Source organism: Lutra lutra, chromosome 9, assembly GCF_902655055.1.
Source record: "Lutra lutra chromosome 9, mLutLut1.2, whole genome shotgun sequence".
NCBI classification, from domain to species: Eukaryota; Metazoa; Chordata; class Mammalia; order Carnivora; family Mustelidae; genus Lutra; species Lutra lutra.
In genome coordinates, this window is record NC_062286.1 from 51380556 (window position 1) to 51404082 (window position 23527).

At 56.7% G+C, this 23527-nt stretch overlaps 1 protein-coding gene across 8 annotated transcripts in view; it reads left to right on the forward strand.

Annotated features, from left to right (window-relative positions):
• Positions 1-23315, forward strand: part of SFXN5 (sideroflexin 5) — a 114580-nt gene extending 91265 nt beyond the window's left edge. For 6 of the 8 annotated variants that reach the window (XM_047747086.1, XM_047747089.1, XM_047747087.1 and 3 more), the window contains 3 exons: positions 75-160; positions 5795-5912; positions 21052-23315. In XM_047747086.1, coding sequence (XP_047603042.1) covers positions 75-160; positions 5795-5912; positions 21052-21129 — 282 coding nt within the window. In that variant the 3' untranslated portion in view covers positions 21130-23315. The remainder of the gene's footprint in view (positions 1-74; positions 161-5794; positions 5913-21051) is intronic. The other 2 variants (XM_047747092.1, XM_047747093.1) reach the window with 2 other exon arrangements.
• Positions 23316-23527: the final 212 nt, after the last annotated feature.

Here is a 23527-nt window from a genome sequence, read left to right on the forward strand (position 1 = left end):
CAGGGCTTCACTGCCAGGTGGCCGTCCCCCACTCCGGGGAGCTCTGCTCACCACAGTCTCTGTTTGCCCCTCAGGCCCTGCTGGAGACGGCGCTGACGCGAGTGGTCCTTCCCATGCCCATCCTGGTGCTCCCCCCGATCGTCATGTCCATGCTGGAGAAGTGAGTTGGGGCAGCCAGGAGAGAGGGGCCGTCCCTGGGGAGGAGGGTGAGAGGGAACTGGAACCAGCTGGCCCAGGGCAGGGGACGGGAGCAGCTGGCAGTCCACCCTGCCCGAGTTCGTTCAGACACTCCCCGGCAGTGCCGCTGGAACTGGGAAGTAGGAGGATTATGGCAGGAAGACCAGATTTGGGTTAGGACCACACTGTTCAGACATCCCACCACGAGGCAACTCACCACCTCACTGAGCCTCAGTTTCTCCTTTATAACATCCGAGTAGTACTAACCTCCCTGCCTTCCCCCAAAGCATGTTCTGAGAACATGTAGTCATCATGACTATAAAGCTAGAAGGGGACACGATCATAGGAACGATGCCGTGATCCTTTTACTTAATGAGTGTGAGGTTGAATCATGAAGAAGAAATGCTGCTTGAGGGGCAGGTGAGGGGCCAAAGAGGGGAACCAGAGCTGACCTTCATGTAGGTTTGGGCAAGCTCTGAGGGTCAGGGTGAGTCTTGGGGGATGGCAAGGGGCTGAGGAGGGTTCTAGGTGGAGACAGCAAGATGAATACAGGCCCGGAGGTGCAGAGTCCGGGCTCACGCAGGTAGGAGGGAGGCGGGGAACACTGCCTCCTCTCCTGGCAGCCCAGCCTGGGAGGGGGCACCTCAAGGCATAAGGACAAGTTCAGGGGTGCTCTAGCTGAGGCTCGAAAGTGGGACTTCCCTATTCCCACAGTACGGTTTATAATAACAGCTAATATTTATCAAGTGTTTACTCCAGTGCCCTCTCAGCCAGGTCTCTGCCCAAATGCCAGCTCCTCAGACAGTCCCTCCCTGACCACCCCATCGAGATCATAGCACTATGACTCCCTCTTCCCTCCATTGCCTTATTTGTATTCGTAGCTCTTAGCAACATCGGAGACTCTTTACCTAGCTGTCCGTTATCTGTCTGGTCCACTAAAACGCCATCTCCATGGAGGCAAGTTCCTTCTTTTTATCTATGGCCCTGCACAGCATCTGGCACAATTCCTGGCAAATAGTAGAGGCGTGGTGTTTGTCAGATGAGTGAGTGATCTCATTTACCCATCACGACAGTATGGCTGTCGTGTACAGAGGTAAGTAGAATAGTCCCATTTCACAGATGAGGAAAACAAGGCAAAAAGAGGTTATGTCATCTGCCTGTAGGAATCCAATAGGAAATGACAGAGCCAGGAGGGAGCTGGGAGTGCAGGTGCAAAGCTGGGCTCTTCTACCACGTGGGCGGCTTCAGGGCTTCGAATCACATCACCTGATCAGCATGTCTTTGCATCTTGTCCTGCATGGAGACAGGACAGAAGCAGATTTGGGGTCCTGGTCTCAGGAAGCCTCTATTTTGATAGGAGAGATGGGCATGACCCACACACGGATCAGTTGGAGGTGGGACTGGGCAGTATGTAAATGGACCCAAGGTGACCTTGAGGGAAGGGAGCACTAGACCGGAGAAGGGCTGCCGCTGACTCTGAGAGCAGGGCAGGATTTCTGTGGAAGCCTGGCTTTCTGGGCAGGGTGTGGGTCCGTTGTGTGGGGAATTGAGGAGTCTAGCCAGACGGAAGCAAAGTGTGCTCACTGGGACCTGCTGACGGGGAGCCCTGAGTCCAGCCAGGGAGATGATCCCTTCTTCCTTATGGAAGAGGGGGAGTTGTGGGAGGGACCTGAGCATGTGACATGTTGAGTATCAGGATTCAAGAAAACCAGTCTCATGTGGGAGATCTGGGAGAGGAATTGCTCTGGTGCCCACGGCCCTTGAGTCCGTAGCTGCCTCGTGAACCGAGGCTTTCCCCCAACCTGAGTGACTGTGAATGACTGCCAGTGCACAAGAGGAGACCACCAGGCAAATAAGGAAGGCCGGGCTTCTGTCTTCAAGCTGCTGAACCCTGGGCCTGGGGTTTTATCTGTGATGCCTTTCCATTTGGCATCTGAGTTGGGTTTGCTGGAAGTGGAGTGGAGGGATGGTGAGTTTGGGAACTTAAATAGCCTGGGGAAGTTGGCTGGGATTTTCTAGTTCTAAACCTCCTGGCCTGGGATCTTCCCAGGGTCCAGGCAGCCATGGGTCTGGCTCAGCTTGGAGTCTGAAGAAGGCCCTCAGGTGGGTGGAAACAGGTTGGCTATTTGGTTCTGGAAGCCCTGTACTGGGTTATTCCTTCTCTGACGTTCCTGAGAGGGTTTCTGAGGAAGAGAAGCAGTGGAGCTCAGGGACCCTGAGCAGTATCAAGACCTAGGCTGTGCCCTCAGGGCTGTGTAACGACGCCAGCTGAGTCTCCTGGAGGGAACACGAAACTGGGGTTCCTGCTCCAGCACGTTTAGGCTAGGCTAGTCAAGGAGACTCCCCCGGCCTCAGTTTCTCCCCTGGGGAAGGGCAATGCAGGGGCTCCTCCCCTCTGGGAGCCCAGGTCGGTGAGAGAGTTAGGACAGCCAGGGGAAGAAGACAAAAGAACACTTACAAAGCAGGCTTCTTGCAAATTAATGGAGTGCAAACTAAGATTGCTCCAAGTGATGAGGGAACTCACGGCCGTGGGGAGACAAGCTGTCGTGTGGTACAGCGACCGCCTTGTTCTGCCTCTGGCCTCAGCTCCTCCTCGCTGGGAGGAGCACCCCGAGACAAGGTCCCTGGGGTTCCTGCTAACAGAAGAGAGGTGGGAGGGAGCCCAGCATGTCCAGGTGTCCCTGTCTCTAATCTAAGACCCAGAGGGCAAGAGTCTCAAGTCAGAGACAGAGGAGCCTCCATCCCCAGCCCAGAGCCCTGGGGGAGCACCGAGGGTGTACCCCGCTCCAGCACACACGCTGTACCTTCCCTCGGGCTGAGGGCGCCCACTCCAGCTTTACCCTCCTGAGAAGGAAGCTGGTGTTCTCCTGGGCCTGGGAGATCTATCCTTCCCCATAATGCCACAGTCTCAGAGGCAGGTGCCTCTGCTCTCTCCCCGCAGCCCTGCATCCCTCGCCCTGGAGTTCACCTTCCAGTCAGATGGGGTCTCAGTGAGGCAAGTGTTCTGGGCATCCTCCACTGTGGTTCCTGAGGCCGCTCCCCAGCCTCCCTCATTCCCTGGGCTCCGGGTCTTTCCTTTCTCCAGGCTTTCGCGCGCGCACACGAGCGCACACACGCACGAGCACAGGCACGCACATCTCTCCATCTGTATATTTCAACTCCCCCAGCTGCCTTCCTGATCCCTCCCTGCCATTTCCCTCTCCTCCTCCCCTCCCCCGTCCTGCTGTGTTCACTCTCCCTGCTCAGGGCTGGGATTTCAGGGGTTCCTGTTTGGCTGAAGTCTCGGGGACTGCCTGCTTCCTGAGTCAGGAGCACAGGCCTGGGGCATCCTGGACCCCTTTTCCAGGACAGATTTCAGCCAGCCACCCCTGAGACAGGAGCCAGGGTCACAGCCCTGTGTGGAAGGAGGCTGCCTGGGGTCCCTGCTGGGAGTGCCTGAGGATGGAACCCATGGCCCGCCCCTCATCTGCTGGGGAGGAAGCTTCACTCTTTCTCCCCGTCACCCTCTTTGCCCTTGGTGCCCCTGCAGTCTATGCTGCCAGGGACTTCCACACCCTCCTCTCCCATTCCCCCTGCTCTGATTCCCCACCAGGGACTGAGGTTCGGGTCACTGTCACAACTGATCAGGAGGGTAGCCCAGCCCTCCACAGCCTCTTGGGGGGGGTGCTCCTATGTAAATCTGGACAGTGAACCTGGGTCCCCACCTCCTTGTCCTACCAGAGGAGTTGATCTCAGTTGAAGAGGTCTCAGAGCCCCTATCAGCCAACTGACTGTGACTCCCAGGGAAACCAGGAGGACCCGGGGCCGAGTCAGTGGGGGGGGGGGGGGGGTATGAGGCTCCCCTGGAGAAGGGAGAGACGATGGGGGCACTGGACTAGGCTGAGGGGAAAGTCGATCTGGGCCTTGACCTGCCGCTCTTAATCCTGTGAAACTGCCCTCTCTGATAGCCCATTTCAGACTGAATTCAACAGCTGGGCAGGTCTTGGGGTCTGGGCCAGTAGGAAGGGCTAGAGGACAGCATCGTTAGGATCCTCCCTCCTTCTTACACTAACAAGAGCAAAAACAGCAACAATAAGCCACAGTTACTGTGCACTTACTGTGTCCAGGCCTCTTATCTGTGTAGAACTTACAAGTGATTGGAGCTTTATTAGGACCTTAGCAGAACACCCCGGACCAAGGTTTCTCCAAAGTGTGGTCTGGGGATCACCTGTTTTAGACTCATGGAAGGCTGTTTGAAGTGCAGATTCCCAGTCATAGCACCAACAAAATGGAGATCTCATCGGGGTAGGGGGCCTTTGGGGGTCTGCCTCGTGAAGCAGGTGCCTAGACACCAAAGTTTGAGAACGGTGGCTCTCAATTTTGCTGTCTGCTCAGGGCCAGCTGCTCTCGGGATTCTTGTCCCAGGAGGTGAAGGCGGGGTGGGGTTTGCCTGCCCCCACCCACTGAGGCCTTGCCCCCCGAGAGGGTCTCTCACCTGCCTGTAGCCACAGCCAGCCCTGTTGCAACAGGAGAGGGCCAGAGCCTGATTACATCCTCTCCATCCCAGGAAGCCGGTCCCAGGCATTCGGAGGACAACAGTTATTGAGGTCAGATGTAGTGCTCACCCAACATCCCCTAGCAAAGAGTCCCGTCACCCGTCCTGCTGGCACAGCTACTCACTCCAGGGCCTGGAGGGAGGCTTTCCATATACTCCTCCCTCCCTCCCGGGAATCCTGTTGTGGGGGATGGGGGCCTGCTGTGACACGCTGGCCATGACCTTGGTGAAGGGTTCTGAGGGCAAGAGCTGGGGGCGGGCGCAGAGTGATAGCACTCGCAGGGAGTCAAAAGCCAGGCAGCAGCCCGGCCTGCCTCCTGGAGGCCTGCCTCCTGGAAACCGTGGCCATGACCTTGGGAGCCTGGCCTGCCTCCTGCAGATGTGGCCATGACCTTGGGCAGCAGCCCAGCCTGCCTCCTGCAGACATGGCCGTGACCTTGGGCAGCCCGGCCTGCCTGCTGCAGATGTGGCTATGACCCTGGGCCAGTCACTGCCCTTCTCTGTGGCTTTTGGATAAAACCAGACCAGGTGGTCAGTGGGGTGTATTCTGTTCCCATACTTGGCTGTGTGTGTACGTGTGTGTGTGCTCGTGCATGTGTCCCCGTGTGTGTATATATGTGTGTGCAGGCATGTGGGTGCCATATGTCTCCTACCCTGGACCTGGCTTCTACTCTGGCATGTTCAGTATTTTCTTATGCCCTGCCCTTGAGGACCATCTTTCTCTGTTGTAAATCTCCCCAGGGGTGGGGACTGACAGACTCCTCTTGTGTCTCCCCCACATGTGGCCTTCTTTGCACAGGGCTGGACACAGGGTGCAATGGGTGCCCCCCAAGTACTCACTTATGATGTGTGATTGAGAGTTCAAGCAGCAATGTCCTTCAGGAGAGGGCCTGGGGAAAAGGGTGCCAACTGGAGAAGGCCCCAAAGACAGAATTCCACAACTATTTAGCTACATACAGACTGGCACTGGCCCGGACCATGCTGCCCGGGCCCTGGGACTCTGAGTGGGACACTGCACGGTGGCTGGCAGCCAGCTCAGCCTGTCTTCTGGTCTCATGGCGCTCCCTCCTCTCTTCCCCACAGGACAGCTCTCCTGCAGGCACGGCCCCGGCTCCTCCTCCCCGTGCAAAGCCTTGTGTGCCTGGCGGCCTTCGGCCTGGCCCTGCCGCTGGCCATCAGCCTCTTCCCGCAGATGTCAGAGGTCAGTGCAGGGAGGGTGGGTGTGGGGAGGGCAAAGCAGGGAGGGGTGCAGTGTTTATTAACAGGCACTTATTCAAGTCCAGCTCCTTAGCCCAGAGCTAGGCACCGGGGTTAGAACCACAAATGAGGCAAGTCCAGGCTCTGACCTCTCCTGAGCCCAGGGCCAAGTGGTGAACATGACAACTAAACAGGGACTAGCAAATGAAGGGCAAGGATGAGGAGGGGATGAGTCCAGCTGGATGTGGGAGGACAGAGTAGAGGGCCCCAGACCCAGCCTGGAGGGAAATGGCGTTTCATGGGGCCTGGAGGATAAGCTGGAGTTGGCCAGAGGGGACACGTTGGACTGCATCAACTAGGGTAAAAGTTCTCAGCAGGGGCAGGACACAGCATAGAGCCGAGGAAAACCCGCCTCACAAGCAGAGAGTGAGCAGAGTGAGGCGGGCCATGGCAGTTGGAACTGGGCACTGGGAGGCCGAAGACGAGAAGGCAGGTGTTCTCTGAAAGGCTAGGCAATGGAGGACTGCAGATTCCTGACTATGAGCCTGACTGGAGCTCTGGAAGAGAAGGAGCCATCAGGAGGCGCTGGCAGGTATCCAGCAAGAGATGGTGGTGGCTTGGACCAGGCTGCTGGCAGTGGGCATCGAGAAGTGGGTCCTTGAAGGGAGAGGAAGGATTGTGAAGATCTCAGATGGGGGAGGGTGAGGGGGCTGGCACGTCCAGCTCGCTGCTTTTGAGCGAGGGGGCAGACATAGGCACTACTGAACGAGATGGAGACACGAGGAGGGGTGGTTTGAGGGAGGATGGCATGTCCAGTTGGACGGATGCAGGGGCTCCGAGGAGCCCGTGGAATGTGCGAATGGGGCTGTCCTATGGGAAGTTGGCTCTGGGTCTGGAAGCCAGGAGAGAGACCCGGGCTAGAGGGAGGAGAGTAAGGCCACCAGCCTGAAAACAGTCACGGCAGCAGGGAGCACGTGGAGAGAAGAGGTCTTGGGGAGGGATGGTGTCCAAGGACTGGAGGCCAGGGTGGTGAGGCCAGAGCTAAGATGGGCCAGTAGGAGGTGGGCCGTGCGCAGGGCAGACACTCGTGCTAGGCTGAACTCCACCAAGCTGAGGAGTGTCTGTTGGAGTCTGGGGCGATGAAGGTAAACCCTCTCTCCAGGGGTGAACCCAGCTGAGGGGTGAGGAAATGGGGTACAGGACTGACCCCTCTGGCCAGAGGCTTGGCGCCCCAAGAGAAAACAGAGAAACAGACCTGCAGCAGCAACAAGAAGTGGGATCAAGAGAGGCTTTTATTTGCTTATTTTTGCCTTTTTTAAACAGAGAGACTGGAGCTTGTGTACATGGTTGGAGACAGTGTTTGGGGGTGGGGAGGTTAAGGAAGCTGTTCTGATGGCTTCTTTGTGCTCAGGACCAAGCAGAGAAGGACGAGGGTGGAGAAGGGGGTGCAGTTTGGGACATGGAGACATTCAGAGGGGAGAATGGGAGAGAGAGCTGACCAAGGAAGTCAGAGGACCCTGGTAGGCTGTGCAAGGGGTCTGTGGAGGGGATGGCTGAGGGAGGACACAGGGCTGTGGGCGTGGCCAGGGCCTGTCTCTCTAGAGATGCTGGGGGCTACAAGAGTCATAGGGTTCACCCAGCAGGTTTCATCCGGCTGGATGGGGCATTCGGGGAGTAAGCCGTTGGGTGGAGCGGTGAGCCCCAGAATCTTAGCTGGGTGAGGGTGATAATGGGCGAGTAAGCTGAGTGGAGAAAGCCAGGTTTGATGGGGGGCAGGTTCCTGGAGGGAAGTCGGAAATGTGAAAATGAGGGGCCTGGATTGTGGGGACTAAAGACCCAGGGTCCTGAGGAGGATGTGGTGAGCCAGCCTCCAGGCCCCGAGGTCCTGGGAAGGTGAGGACGGGAGTCACTTCCCTCTACTGAGCCCTTGAGATTTAGCAGGAAACTGACACCAGGCCAAGGCACCCTCGGGTGGGGAGCCTGGGGTGTGATATGTGCTGGGAGAGCCTTCAGGCCCACAGAGCCCAGCCTTCCCGGGAAGCCAGGGGTACCTCTTCCCCCTTGACAGCTGAAGAGCTGTTACCTGATGTCAGGGGACTCTGAAGGGAGCCAAGGGCTCCAGACTGCCTGGAAGTTGGGAAGATGGGAGGGGAGGCACTTCCTGGTGGTCTTGGCATCCCGGTCTTAGAAGGACTGTGCCCAGCACTCCCCCAGGTGGTGGCATCTCTCTGTACAGCCAGGCAGAGTGTGCTGGCCTAGGTGAGGGTCAGAGGGGCCTGGAGGCCCCACCGTGCTCAGAAGCTTCAGGTGGGCCTCAGAGCTCTACCTGACTGCATGGGGAGGGACCCCAGGCAGAGAAGCCTCATGGTACCAAATCGGGGACTCACACGGTGGAAGGATCGCTCAGGGTCATCCAGCTTACCATCCTCCTGGGTCTGCTGGGGAAATGGAGGCCCAGAGCAGCCCAGGCACCAGCCCAAAGTCAGGGGCTGATATGACAGGAAACCCCAGAGACCCAATCTCAAGCCAGAGCTCTGGGGGAAATGCGACATCTTGTTTGTTCTACAGGATTTTCTCTTCTCCCTCAACCGCTTTGTCTGTCCTGGGCTAGTGGAGAGAGGAGGGAGCTAGGGGGGCACCCTTGGGGGGCCTGGGGGTGGGGGAGAGTCTCTGAGTGCTGTGGGCCTTCAGCAGGTGTTCCTCTGAGGTTAACAGTGGAGAGATGGCTCCAGTCCGCCCACCTGAGCCGCTGGCTGTGGCTGTAGGAAGGGGTCTCTGGGAGCAGGCCTGGCCTCACAGAAGCTCCCTGTCAAGGTCCGGGCTCCTCTCTTCGCTCATGCCTGCCTCAACTAGGCACAGAAATTAGTTCTTCTGAGTGTCTAACCAGAGTCCCTCTCATTGAAACCCAAGCCTTTTCTCTAGGCTGGGAAGAACGTCATCATTGCCTGAGAAGTGCATTCTCTGAGAAAGGAGGGCAGGGTCATGGGCTCCAGCGCCCCTTCCTCACCTACATCAGCTTTACCAGGATGCAGGCCTGTCTGGGCCTTATTGGGTATTTTGAGGCCTGTGACCTATGGCACAGAGGCCATCAGCCCATTGGTGAGAGGACCTCGTTCCCCCCATTCATCCTCCCAATTAATTCTCTCTAACAAGGTAGCGCTCCTGCCTTATGGGGATCATGTCTCACATCCCAGAAGCCGGTGGGATTTGCCGCAATACGTCTGGACTTGCTTGGGCTGACCCAACCTTGCCAAGAGCCACCAAGGTTGTCAACAGGAGTAATAGCTGGAACGCTAATTAATTAATTAGGGGACTTAGAGGTAGAGTTCAGGAACTTGTTTCTAGAATGGCTGGCCCGCAGTGATTGGTGTGGAGTTTCCACCTGCTAACCCCAGAGGTTGAAGAAAGAACTTCAATCCTCCCTTCAATCCCTGGGAGAGAGTTTTGCCTGCTCTTTCTAAACTCATGTTTCTGCCTATTAAAACGGTGCTAATTTTGAAATGAAAATTGCAAAGAATAATACTAGTGACCACTTGCCAACCGTCGCCTAGGACAGTCATCATGCTGGTGACTGCTTACCTTGTTGTATTAAGCCCTCCCTGTGCCCTTCATGTCTGAGGCATTAGTGACTCTTAAGGGATGTTACCTAAACCGTTAGATGTCCGAGTCTCAGACTCGGGGGAGAGGTTTTGGCTGGAGATGTGGAACCTTTGGTGCATGGGGGGAGCTGAAGCCAAGGAAGGGATGAGGTCATTGTGGGAGGAAGGAAAGGCATCAGGAAAAGGCAGGAGCAGACAGGGGCATAGGGGAGGACGCTGAAGGAGTGCCTTCATGGACCCTGGGACAAGGGCGTTTCAAGGACGAGGGGCTCTCCACAGAGTGAGAGGGACCAGCTGAAGAGCTCAGCAGCTGGGGGTGGGTGTAGGAGACAACGCGGTCCAGGAGGCGTATGGTAGTCAAGTTTCTCTGTGTTCAGAGAAGTGAGCTCATGGATGGGAAAGCACTGGAGAACAGCAAAGAAAATTCCACTCCCTGGGTGTTCCAGGAGATGGGGATGGCAGTATGGGGAGGAACGCAGGAAGGAATGCACATAGCCCAGGACAGACAGGCATGGCCCTGGGTCTGGTCGGCAGAGCGGCCCGCTTGGCTGCAGAAGGGAAACAAGGGTCCAGAACACAACTGTCCTATGAAGTAGGCACAGTATTATTCCCTATTTACAAATGAGGAAACAAATGAGGCATGCTTTGCCCAAGGTCCAAGGTTGGTAAATGTCAGCTCTATACTCATAGAAGGATTTTAGAACCCCTCCCCAGCCCTCCTCCACCTCACTATAAAGTGCGAAGTCCCGTGTCAGAGCCCGAGATGACTCCCTGCTAATGTATCCTTAGGAACATTCCGGCACCTCAGCCAGCCCTCCTACCCTTCAGAGAGACCATGTTCACAGGGACCTTCTGGAGGAGGTATTTGTGCCCCCTAGATCTGGGGGTGGAAGCGGGGGGTTGTCTAATGGGCCAGTAGGTGGTACAGGGAACCTCCTTAGGAAGTTGGATGTGAGAACAGGGGTGTAAGGGCTGGCCTTCCTTCCAGGCCCCAGGCCTGGCACCATGCAGGGAGTGTCAGGTGTGTCCTAGCAGACCCTGGGACCGATAGATTAAGGCTGTGGGAGCATTGGCCAAGGCCGGCTTAGTTCAGGCTGCACCCAGGCATGGACTCATCCACACCTAGATTCTGTTCCCCACCCCAGAGATGTTGGGTTGCCTCCCCCTTCTTCTTGTACCTGGGAGGGCCGTGCCATAGCCCCTGGTCTCCGAGAGCCTCCATTCTGAGGGGATGGACAGAAATGCAATGAACAAAGAATGTCAGGTACTGATGTAGTAACATGAAAATAAAGTAGAGGGCTGTGTGGGGGTTTGCCCATGGGTGATTTGTGGATTGTGGAGGCCTCCGTGGCACGTGGGGCCCGATTCATGGTGGCCTTTCTGGCCACGTCCTCTGTGGAGATTGGGGCCCTGGGTATCAGCAAATGTGGTCGTCTCTGTCTTCCCCCAGATACATGCGTGTACACACACACACACAGAGCGCCCAGGTCCCTAGAGGGAGATGTCCAGGGTCCTGTCTTCATGCTCCCAGTCTTGGCTGCCACAGGAGGCTGGACCAGGGAATGGCGAATGTCCCTCCGACTCTGACAGCAGTGTTCCCCACCTGGGAGAGCTTCCAATCCCATTTAATGAACCTCATGTCTCCTTGGAGCAAGAAGCAGTACCTGGCCAAGTCCTCTCCCCGTGGCCCTGCCTGTCTCTGTCTCTCTGTCTTTGTGCCTCTTTCTTCCTTCCTCAGTTCTTCTCAGGCTTCCCCCCCTTCCCCAACCTCATTCCCCTCTCTTTTCCCCACTACTCCCCTGGGAGCTCAGGGGCTGGGGGACGGGGCTGCACATACAAGCCGGAGCCATTGTTTGACAATCTGTTTTTGTCTTCATCTTGTTGGCAGGCGGCAGGAGAGGAGCAAAAGGTTAATGAGGCACTGTGCAGCGGGCTTACAGCGCGGACGGGCGGGCGGCGGGCGGGCGAGCCAGCCGCGGTAACAGGGAACTAATTAGGAGCAGTTTAACAGGAGGAAAAAGTGAAATCTCCTCTTCACCAACTGTCAATAATTAGCTGATTTGGTGAGGCTGAAATGTGTCCACAGGAAAAGGTGGGGCTTTTCTGGGGATGAGTGAGGTGTGGGGGAGAGAGAGGGGGCCACGGGGGGCTCTGCCCGGTCTGTAGGTGGAATTAGGGCTAGGGTCACCCCACATCCCCCAGGCCCACCCTCCTCCCCTCTGGCTGGCATTCCCTCAGCCTCAACTATCCATATAACCTTTCTGAACCTCAGAGACCTCAATTTCCCCGGCCATAGGGTGGCAGAGCTACGTTTCTTCCTGGCTCTGCACATTAGGATTCTAGAAGTGAAGCCACAAGGCCAGGGCTGAGGTCTAGAGTTGGAAGGGCTGAAAGCAGGCTGTGTGATCTTAAGCCAGAGGCTGACCTTCGGATGTCTTGTCTACAGCATGGGTATGCCCTCTGGGAGCCACCTCCTGGGGCCTGGCATGACCGGAGAATGCTGCCAAACTGGAGTATGCCTCTGATGGGCAGAGCCTCGCCTTCCTGGGGACATGCCTGGTGGCCCCTTGACCCTCCCTCAGCTTTTCTGGCCTCCCAGCAGCAAGAGGGACTGGAATGGTGGCACAGGAAAGAGGGCCTCTGCGCTCTCGCTGGTGGCAGGTGGAGGACAGAGCTCTGGGCTGCTTCTGAGGGCTAGGGGCTCTCTGAGTGTGTGTCCCTCCTCCCCGCACCAGCTTTTCAGGCACCAAGTGAGAGGCAAGGAGTCAGGTTCACTAGTAGCTAGGGTTGTATCCTGTCAGGCCTGTTTGCTCTATTGGCCCGCCCAGCTGCCCTGCCTGTGGTTTTTCAGCCTTTGCTCTTTGGCCTTCCCTGACAACTCAGCAGGGGACCCCCTCACTCACCCTCCCTCTGCCCCTCCAGCTTCTGCCAGACACCTTGTCTGGAAGAAAAGACATCATCAGAGGTCCCCGGGGTTCCTGCTCAGAGCCTCCCATGTCAACCCTGTCAGCCCCACTCCCTCCCCCAGCCTAGCCTCTCCTCAACTCAGCCTTACCGGGTCCAGGGCACAAGAAGGCAGGATCTGAAGAAGGCAAAGGCCCTCATCACGTCCTCATACCACTCACAAGCTGCAGCTCACCCTGGCCCCAGAGGGTGGCTCTTAAAGGCCACCTCCCCGCTGTAGGTAAGGTATCTGAGGGTCAAGCTCAGCCCCCTCTTCTCATTCCCCACCCTCTACCCATCCTTGGTCCCCCTTCCAGCTTTAAAAGTTAAGAAACAAAGAGACATGTCCTCCCTATGTGGGAAAAGAATATGGGTGACCCCATTGGGCACCAGAACCTCTTCCATCTCTCTCCCCATCACCAGCTCTGAGGAAAATGGTAGCTTTGGTGAACGAGCTTGGCTGGAAGCTGTGACTCACCAGAAGCAAATATCTCCCCCAGCTTGCCTTGCTTTCTCTGAGAAGGCATTTGAACTCCCCACCAAGAATGGGGAAGAGCTGGGAATGAGCTCAGATCTACATTCGGGTGGTTCTAGAAATGACTCCTCCTCCAGGAAGTCCTCTCTGATGAGCCCCACTAGGCTCTGTCTCACCTCGCATGGTAGACTCTGGTGACATGTGTTTCCTGTGTCCCATCTAGCTCCTCGGGTCAATAGTCCTTTCTCCCTCCCTCATCATGTAGGTGGCCCTAAGGCTGAGAATGAGCGCTCTATGAAAACCTGACACAGAGCATGTTGGTTGTATTTTTTGGTTCCTGTTTCTCCTGCTCTCCGGTCCTGATGTGAGGCCAGAGGCAAAGTCTAGAGGGCATTGTGTTCTTCCTGAGTCCACAGATTTTCACCTTTTCCCAGAGCAGGGGCCTCTTCCCCTCTAATCTCAAATCCATCTCCCACTTTGCTTGGAGATGTTTGTTTGGGGTTTTTCTCATTTACTGGTTTAATCAGTCTTTACTGAACTCCAAAGTGGGCTATTTTTGCCGTCAGAAATCTGCCGCCTCCCCGCCCGCTGCTTTCTTGGAGTTTGCCCACAGGACCCCCCAGGAGGGACGGATGGGAATGGCAGAGCCACTCAGAGCCCAGGAACGCCAACGCCACCTGTCATGTCGCCTGTTCCCCACACCCCCGGCCCAAACCTGTGCGTGCACGCAGGCCCACACACGAACGTGCACACACATGCCCTAGTGACAGGCCTCAGCAGGGCCACCTCTCAGCCTAGCCCTCCTGGTTCTTTCTAGGACCTTCTAGAAAGCCTCGCTGAATTCAGGACAGGGAGGGAGGAGGCTTGGTTTTGTAAAGCGCTGCTGAGAGGATTAAAAGCATCAGTATGTGTGAAGCAGCATAGGACATGCCTGGCCCACAAGCAAGGGCTTAGCCTTGTGAACCGTGAGGGGACTCCCGTGAGCAAGCCTGGGCTTGGAGTCTAGGAGAGCCATGGGGTTCCGAGCTTCCTTATGCAGCAACACACAGGTTTTCCAAGATTCCACAGGGCTCTCTCACCTGTTTCTTGATATTATCCTCATCTCAGTCCCCGGAAGCAGAAAATCTTCCCACCGCACATACAGGTAAACTGAGGCCTCAAAGCCCAAAAGATGGAAGACTGAGAATGATTCCCAGATTGGTCCACCAGGGGGCACCCAGGAGCAGCACAAAGCTCCAAAATGGGGAGAGGATCTGAGCCTTTCCTGGGTGCGCATTGCACAGGGGAGATGGAAGAGTGTAAGAGGGGATTCCTGCATTTGGGGAGCTTCGGTTCAGTTGGATTAGACTTTTATCAAGGACCTACTCACTTGAACTGGGGTGAGGTGGGGGATCCCCTGCTGTATTTGCAGATGGTGAGTGAACAAATTGCTTGGGACTGGGGATGTGAAGGAGATGGAAATCAGTGCCAGGGGCACCAGGGGCAGCGGCAGTGGATTTGGTCTGAGAACGTCAGGGGAGACTTCCTGGAGGAGGCAATCTTAGAGGATTAGGGTTCTTGGGCCTAGAGACTAGGGCCTCAAAGGCTAGACATACAAAGTGCTGGAAATGGAGAGCAGCCAATAGGTGAGGAACCTGGAGACGGCCCCAGAAGGCCTTTAGTGTCCAGCCAAGGAACCTGACATTCGTTGGGAAGGCAGTGGGAGCCCAGAGCCAGAATCAGAGGCCTGACCCAAGGGGTCTGGGCTCAGGCCTCAGCTGTTCCCCCAGCCCTGTCCTAACACGTCTGCCCTCCAGGACACTTGGGTCAGCTTCACCAAAGATGGGGTCTGGACTTTTGTGTGTGAGTGGGACCTAAGGCCTGCTCAGCCCCAGAGAGAGAGAGCGTGGGCTGTGCTGTACAGTAGGTTCCAGGCCTGAAGGGGCCTTGGGCACAGAGTCCGTCAGGTGCCGGCCTGGGCATTGGACCCCATGTCAATGTCACCACCACCTGTGGATGCTCAGAAGCCCATTACCCTGGCCAGGAGCAGGAGGCAGCTTTGAGCTGTGTCACAGGGTCACACCGAACAGCCCACCCCCCAGCCCTGTGCCTTTGAAAAGGAGGCAGAATAGCCACCAGAAGAAAGGCAAGGAGGAGGAAGTTCTTTGTAGTAGGTAAAAGCCCCTGAGAATGGGGCACAGGCCAGGGATCCAGTTTCCTGTTTATGTCTCGGCACCTTAGCTCCAGGTTCAAATATGTAAACTATCTGCTGGCCGGGGGCTGCAGGTGTGTGTGCTCCCAGGCTGGGAGGCAGAGGTGGCCCCACACACATTCCTGACTCTGGCCCCCCACCCTAGTGAGCCCAGCCCAGCCAGCCCAGCCAGCCCAGCCAGGAGACAGGCAGCTAGCTCAGGGTTAACCCTTCCTGCACCACCAAGGAAGACCCTATGAGGCTTCTCTCAGGGACTCTGGGGCCAGTGGAGCGTTGGGGTGCTCAGGGGAGGCTGGGTTTCCTGGACACGGTGCTTCGTGTTTTCTGTCACTGACTTTAGATGCAACCAGAAGTTGGGGGCTCTCTGCTGTGTCTGGCTGAGTGTGGAGGATGGGGTGAGGGCTCAGATGTGATGGGCAGGAAACTTTAGCTAGGTGAGACTACTTTTCTCATGGCGAGGGGGACATGTCCCCAGCAGGCCCACAGCTTCCTGGCACTGCCAGTCCTGGGGCTGGGGGGACGATCACAGAGGGCTGAGAACTTCTGCTTCCTCCCTGGGCTCTGCGGCCCCCACTCTCCGGGGCTCTAGCTCCCCATCCCCTGCTGAATGTCGGTCAGTTCCCTGGGGAGGTGTCTGCCAGGTTAACGGAGGGACCTATGGGTTCCTGCCTGCCCACGGCTACCTGCCTGGGGCTGGGTCACCCCTTCCCCCTGTGGCCACTCCTTGACCAACCCCTTCTCTCCTCATCACTTTCTCCCTGGAGGAGGACCCTCAGAGCTGGTCTGCGGTCAGAACCAAGCCCCTGCCCTCAGCCTATAACCCTGGGGCTTCAAGCCTCTACTGGGCTGCTTCTGGTGTCCCCCAACCCCACTGCACCCACTCCCCTTACCGGGCCTTGGCACCTCCCTGATTCCCCAAGCCACCCATGAGCCTCTGTGACCACCACACTATTGATTCTGTTGCCTATATGGTACATAAAGCCAGCCTCTGCTGCTTGTCCATTAGCCCCCCAGCAGGAGGGACTCCCCAAGACCACAGCACAGCCGTTGGTCTCTGTCTCTGGTTGAGGCAGCAGCGGGGAGCTCTGGTGCCCTCACCCAGGAGCTGAACCACATCCATTTGTCAGCGGAGCCCTGGCTGTGATTTCTGTTGGGGAGACCCAGCACCCCCATACCTCAGAAAGGTGACCTTCAAGTGGCCCAGGGTCCTCCCCCAGTGGTCCTGACACCCGTGAAAGCTGCCATTGCCCAAGCCCCAGCTAAGGCTAGAGGAGTCTAAACGAACAGCCACTCGAGTTGGCCCAGAATGGGGGCAAGAGTCTGGGCCTGGGGCCAGCACTGGGCTGGGGGCAGGAAATCTGGACTCCAGAGGTCACTACATCCCGTCACGAAGGCCGAAGTCTTTCAGCCTTCACTGGGACCACTCAGGAAACTGTTTGCCTGGTACCCATGTTGCCTGGTTCCGTGTGGCACCCTCTGTCACTGTTTCTGCTCCCTGGGCTGGTCCCTCAAGGCCACCATCATGGGCTTGTTCCCTTCACCCGCCCCTCAAATGTGCTTGTTCTCCAGGCCTGGCGCCCTCCCCTTCCATCTGCTCTCCTGGGCAAGCTCCCCCACTCTGGGGGCTCCGGCTGTGCTTACACATCCCTGCTCGCTCTCCCGCTCAGACCCCTGCCCAGAGCTCCAGAACCCATACCCTGTCTGCCTCCTAGGCCTCTGCACCCGGGGGTCTCAACATGGTCCAGCCTGAGCCCGTCCCCCTCCCCCCTGACCCGTCCCCCTCCCGTATTCCCTGCCTCAGAACGGCGTCACCAGCCACCCCAGCTCCTGAGCTAGAATTAGGAGTCATCCAACGCACAGTCATCCTCGACACCTCCCTCTCACCCCCACATGGGATTGGTCATCAACTCCTATGGATTTCTCTTCAGAGACGATCCCAGTGCCACCCGCCTCACAGCCCCTCTGGCAGCATCACAGGGCAGGAGCTGGCGCCTCTCATTCCCACAGCTGCCCCCTGGCTTACCCTCCCGTCCATCCTCCACATCTACGGCCACCAGCATTTCTAAAACAGAGTCTGGATCGCAGCCCGCCCTTGCTCAGAATCCTCCCTTGGCTCCCCATGGCCCCCCACTGACACACTCATGAGGCCTACAAGGGCCTGTCCTGACGCCACCTCCATTTCCTGCCACATTCCCTATACGCGCAATGTCACCAAACAGGCCATGCTGGCCGGCCGATGCTCCTCCCTTCATCCACCAAGCATTTCCTACCCTCTCGTATCAAATCCTCCATTTTCTTCCTGGCCTACCTCCTCTGAGAAGCCTTTCTTCCTTGTTCCTTCATCAATACATGGTAACCCCCACCCCCTCCCCAGTTTCCATGGCACCTCGTCTCTCTGGGATCCATGTGCTTTCCTATGTGACTCCTCCCCTAGACTTTGAGCTTCTCGAGGGCGTGGAGGAGATGCCTTGTCCATCTCTGTGTGCCCAGCCCTGGAGGATGGCATTGGCCGCCAGAGACATCTGATGTGAGGGCTGATTACATTGAAACGAGAAAAAAAGCCTTGAATGGCACTCTGTCCCCAAGCCTCTGCTCCTGAGTACCTCAGCCACCTTCCCCTCCCCAGGGCCTTTCCTCTGCCCGAACCTCCCGCCTGCATCCCTCCTACCGGCTGCCCCGGGCACGGTAGGGAGCCTGGGGCGGGGGGTCCCCGGGGTCTGTGACGGCAGCATCCCGCTGAGGGGATGAGGCCCCAGTCTGCACCCGGGCCAGCGCTCTCCAGGGAATCAGTCGAATGGGTCAAGTGGGCCGTGGCCCCGGCCCGTGGTCCTCCACCGCGGTGGTGAGCAGCCTCTCCGATTTTAATGCGGGCCTCAGTGCTTCGGTGAAAGCCGGCATGGGAAGTTGCTAATAATGGCACTAAAATAAAATATGCTACATCTGTTATGGGTAGCAGAACAAAATTAGCTGCTCACACCTCTGACATCCAAGATGTCTTAACTTAAAATACTCCTTGGCTTACTTTACATCATTTACTGATTATATTTAAAAGAAATACAATTTTGCAATTACTGTTCTTTCCAGTGTGATATCTGTGCATCATTTTCCTTTTATGTTTATATATTTCTCCTTCATTAGTGCAGTCTGAAGGGTGATTAGGATTCTTCAAACATTTTACAGAGGTTAAACGTTGATTAAGATTTAATTATTACTGTAAATAGCTTGGAATGACATATGGTGCAAAAGCCTGACATATGTGCATTTGAATAAATGAAGTGCTATTTCCCAGGATGCCTCAGTAGCTGTTTAACAGCTTTCCCGAAGGGTTATGTTACACCTCATGGTAAGATTGCTGGGATGTTATATTTTGTTGGTTTTTGCAGCTGAAAGCTAAGAACAGTTTTCCAGTTTTTTAAAAACATTGAATATTTTAAATACCTAAATTGTTTTGCACAAATTTTTGCTAATTTGTCTAACTAGGTTAAACATTTTCAAAAGCATTTAGATTTTTAAGCGTGGGCGCTGTGCATTGTGTCAGTGGCAGCATGGGGACGAGGGGAACTGGTGGGGTGGAGGGGACTCGGAGGCCGGCAGGGGTAGGGAGGGAAGAGGTGGCTTGAGGAGAGGGGGTGGGGAAGAGGCCTGGGCCTCCAGCCTTGCTCTTGTCTCTTTGGCCCTCGCCAATGGCCGGAGTCTGGGTATCGGGGTACCGTGGACGACAGGGGAAAGGTCCCCCTTCTCCAGGAACTCCACCATGCCCAGCAGCTCCGGTCCGCCCTGAGTTCCCTCTTGCCTGGCCTCTGAAGGGCCCGGCCTCGGGCATGACTGTGTTCTTTGAAGGCAGGGCTGGTCTATGGAACCTTCTGCCTACTCTTCAGGGCTGTCGGCCTCGACATAGAGCAGATACCTGGGAGCAGGTTCGGCTGAACTAAGCCACGAAGGCTTAGTTGACTCTGCACTTCCTTGACTCTGCCCAGGCAGGAGATCAGGCCCCGGGGGGCCCCCCTCACTGAGGTAGCACCTCTCTTTCTGGCTCCCTCAGGCTGGAGCCTCAGGCATCCCTACTGGCTTAGTCCCTGGAGCTGCAGACCAACCCCTGGGCTGCCGTAGAGCCTCCAGGGGAACCTTCTCCTCCCAGGGCCCTCTGCCTCTCTTCTTCCCATTCATTTATTCAACACTTACTGAATACCTCCTGTGTATTGGCACTAGGCCTTGAGGATGCTGGGATGAACACGATCACACCTCATGTTTGCTGCCTCATGGAGCTTGCGATCTAGAGTGAAGGGGGCAGGGGAGACGAGTGGACAGTCAGCCTCAGCAGCAAGTGATACAACTGGGATATGAGAAACTCCAGGAGCTGCCGGGGGCTGGGGAAGTGGCCATACCCAGGCTGGGGGAGGGAAGATATCCAAAGCTGCCTGTTGGGGGGGAACGTGGGGAGGGGGAGGAAGAGAAGTGGGGACAGAGGAACCAGCTCAGGCAAAGAGTCAGGCTGGGGAAAGCCCAGTGGACCCGAGGCCCTGAAATAAGTAGGTGTGTGTGGTGTTTCCGGTCCCAGGGGCAGGGTAGGGTTGGGCAGGGACTGGACAGCACAGGAGTCTAGACTGGGTGCCTGAGGGCAGCCATTTTGTAAGGAACAGACGGGTGGCCCAACGCAGTTGAGAAGGCTCAGGCTGTCCCAGGTGGGTGGACCGGGGTGGCAGGGACTCAAGCAGAAGGGTGCATAGAGGAGGCGAGGCAGTCCCAGGGCACCATTAGGTGGTGGTATGGGGAGCCGGGGCAGGGGGAGATGGCAACCTCAGTTGTGATTTAGATTTTAGGGTTGAGTTCAAATGCCTGTGAGATATCCGTGAGGTCTGATAGGCAGTCCCCATAGGCCCAGGATTCAGGGCAGAAATAATGGCGGGAGACCCCTCCAATCTGGGAGTCACCAGGATGGTTGACTCACCCCCAGGGATTGTGCAGGGAAGAGGGCCCACCAGGCTGAGCACCAGCGACACTGACAAGGGTCCAGTGGATGTCACAAAGCATGGGGGCGGCAGTGAACTTGGAGAGAAGGATTTTTGTGGAGTATGGTGGGAAGAGAAGCCAGATTTGCTGTGCGTTGAGAAGTCAGTGGGAGATGAGGAGGTGGAAAAGGCCAGTGGAGACAGTGCCTTAAAGAAATGTGGTTGCTGGGGAGGAGAGAGATCAGGCAGTAGATGGAGCGTGACACGGGGTTAACGGGATGTTTTATCAGATGGGAGGTTTTGTCAGTGTTGAAATGCTGGTGGTCAGGAGTCAGTGGTCTGCGAAGGTGGGAGACGGGGAGGACAGTCTGGGAGTGGGCTTCCAGAGTGGGGATGGGGAAGGTGGACCCCAGGAGGTTCTGCCTTCTGAGGGGAGGGGTGGCAGGAGGGCAGGCGTAGGACAGTGTGGATGGGTAGTTCATGGGTTTGGTGGTGGGATGCTGAGGGGTTCCTTCCGTTGTCTTTTGCTTTTTCTCTGAAGTAGAAAGAAGGCTGTGGTGCTCAGAATGAGTGGGGAGCTGAGGAAGGTGGGGATGGTTTCAGGCATTTCTCTGTGGAGAATGGGAGAAAGAGCTGACTGGGTGAGGGGGTTGGCAGGGAGAGGTTTGCTGGTCACTGTGGGGGTCCAGGCCCAGACTGTGGCGCAGTACAGGCCCTTGGAGATGAGGAAGACGCAACTTGGAGATCAGACTATAGGATGCTCACACACACAGACAGGCCACCAGAGGAAGAGACAAGACCTAGACGGGAAGGGATACCGTGAGCCCCTCAGCAGGAGGGTGGTAAAGAGGTTGTGTCAGTAGGTGGCATAGGGGGAGAACTATGGTCACCAGCTTGCTCCTAATGCTACTCCCAGCTTCCAAGCTCACCCCTTCCCTCCTGCCTGCCTCCCTCACCTTTCTTCTCTGTTCTCCCTCTCTCCTCAGATCGAGACATCCCAGTTAGAGCCTGAGATTGCCCGGGCCACGAGTAGTCGGACAGTGGTGTACAACAAGGGACTGTGAGTGGTGGCCAGCCGGCCTGGGGCCAGAGTGCCATCCAGGCCGGGGGGTTGGGGGTAGATCGGGGGTGGGGTCGGAGACTCTGGGACTGCACCTGCAGGGAAGGGGGCAAGCTCACCCCACCAGTCCTGAGCCACCTGGGGGAGCACTGGATCCCCGCAGAGGTAGGGAGACTAATCTATTTACATGTTAACACATTGGAGAGGAATTCTGACACATTTCCTATAAAAAAAATAATCAAGTGCATTTCTGGGCCTTACGTGGGGTTGTCAAAACTCTACTCAGCACAATTATGTGTGAAGCTGAAAATTTGTAGAGTGTCCACGGGGTAGATTTAGGATCCTTTTATACTTTGGTTTTCTTTTTTCTTTTTCTTTTTTATCAGAATCAAGTCTGAGCCTTGGTGGCCACTGCCTGGATGCAGCAGCTGGCCAGTGGTGGCATAGGAGTAGGCCTGGGGGCTTGTTGGTTTGGTAGTGGGGCTGGTAGATAGATGCAAGATACTCTGGTGGCCATGCCCAAGGCTCCCTGGGCTGGGCTGGGCTGGGCTAGGCTGGGCTGGGGAGGGGAGGCAGTCTGCACCTCACAGGATGAACCAGTATGACCGAGGTCCTCAGGAGGTGGCCCAGGGAGTCAGGGGCACTGGAGGCCTCTGAAAGATTTTGTGGGCAGTTGGCTGTGAGTGTGGGTGGCCCTCATCCACGCCACAACCTGCAGAACCAATCCCTCTGCATGAAGCCCAGTGCCAGGGGCTGGGCCACTCTTCATAGAACCCTGCTGATCCATTTGAGGCCTCTGAAATGACCCCAGCTCCAGGCAAGAAGCCCCAAGAAGGAAGGATGTTTGGCTGGAACTGTGGGCCTGCCCTTCGACCTCTGTGGAAAGATCCTCCTTGTAGTCACCAAGCTGGAAGCTGGACTGAGTGGGGGTGGGAGGCTGGCGCTGGAGCCTGGCTGACTGCCATCTGGGGGGTGGGGAGGTCTCTCCAGCCCCCACCCCCAGGCTGCCTACCCCCTTCCCCCGCTTCCTGAATGGGAGGGTCTTCTGCCTGAGGATGGAGGCCAGGTTTCTAAGCACCTGAGAGTCAGCCTCAAGCCAGTGATCACATGCCCGTGGTTGTGACACGAATGGGCTGCATGACCTTGGAGAAGTCTGCTCCCCTCTCTCAGCCTCTACTCCCTGGCCAGAACCAGAGGACTGGATCAAGGGGTTCCCACTGGCTCTTCCAGCTGGACTTCATCTTTGCCTGTTCCGCTCAGATGCTGGTCATCCCAGGCACATCCCCAATGTGGACACTGGACTGGGAAAGGGGAAGGCCCCTTTGGGAATGGCCAGCAGTTGGCCTCAGAACCTGGACCTTCACTTTCTGTATGTGAGCCCACATCCCGGGCATACTTGACCTCTGCCAAACACTTTTCGGTTCTGAATGGGGAGCTAGCGTGGGTGGCTGCGCCTACGTGTGGCTCCAAACCCATGTGCCGCCTCTCCCCCTGCACTGGCCCCCTTGCTGCTGTCTCCTTCCACTGGTGGGCCAAGAAGAGGAGAGGTCTGCTGGGGCTCTGCAGAAGGAAGCAGGGACGAGGTGGGGGTGGATGGGGCAAACAAAGAGGAAGTGTGGGCCTCATCAGACCCCTCACCTGACCCCAACTGGAACGGAGCCCTCAACATGGCAGCCCCGGGTGACTCCACCTGGGGAAAGACGTGGCTGGCAGTGAACACCGGCAGGAAAATCTAGTGTGGGGCTTGTGGATGGGCTGCTCTTACCATCCTCAGTGCAGGGGTGACACCAGGTGTCCCCTCAGAAGCCCTTGCTGCCCTCACTCCTAGCCAGCATGCTCTTTCTGCAGGATGCTGCCCTGAAGGACACCCCCCCACTGTCTTGATGAGCAGCATCCCCTCCCCACCCCCCCCACACCCTCAGCCAATCAGGAAAGGGTAAAAGCAGAACCAGTAGGGAGAACAAAACAGAAGAGGGAAAGGTTGCCACCATGTCAGAGGGACAAGTATTTTTGAGCTAATCCTGCCATGATATGACTGGGCCAGCAACAGCCTGGGCATGTCTGGGTCCCCTTTTGAAAAGCTCTCTTCTAGCTCACTCTGCCTCACCTCTCAGTGTCCTGTTCTTGTGCACTTCACTTTGAGACCACAAATGCTCACCCCAGCCCCACTCCCACCCCCTCTGGAGGTCTGGAAGAAATGGGGGTCTCTCTGACTCCCCCCAGTGCTGGCTGCCCTGGCCCGGCCCCATCCCAGTCCTGACCCTGTGGCCTTGGCATCTCATAACCAACTTACTTTGTCTCCTTGATCATTTCTGGCCATGCTCCCAAATGCAATTTCAGGTGAGCTAAGGGGACTTCTCTTTGGAGAGGGGATTGGCAAAGGATCTGTATAGCTCAGTGTG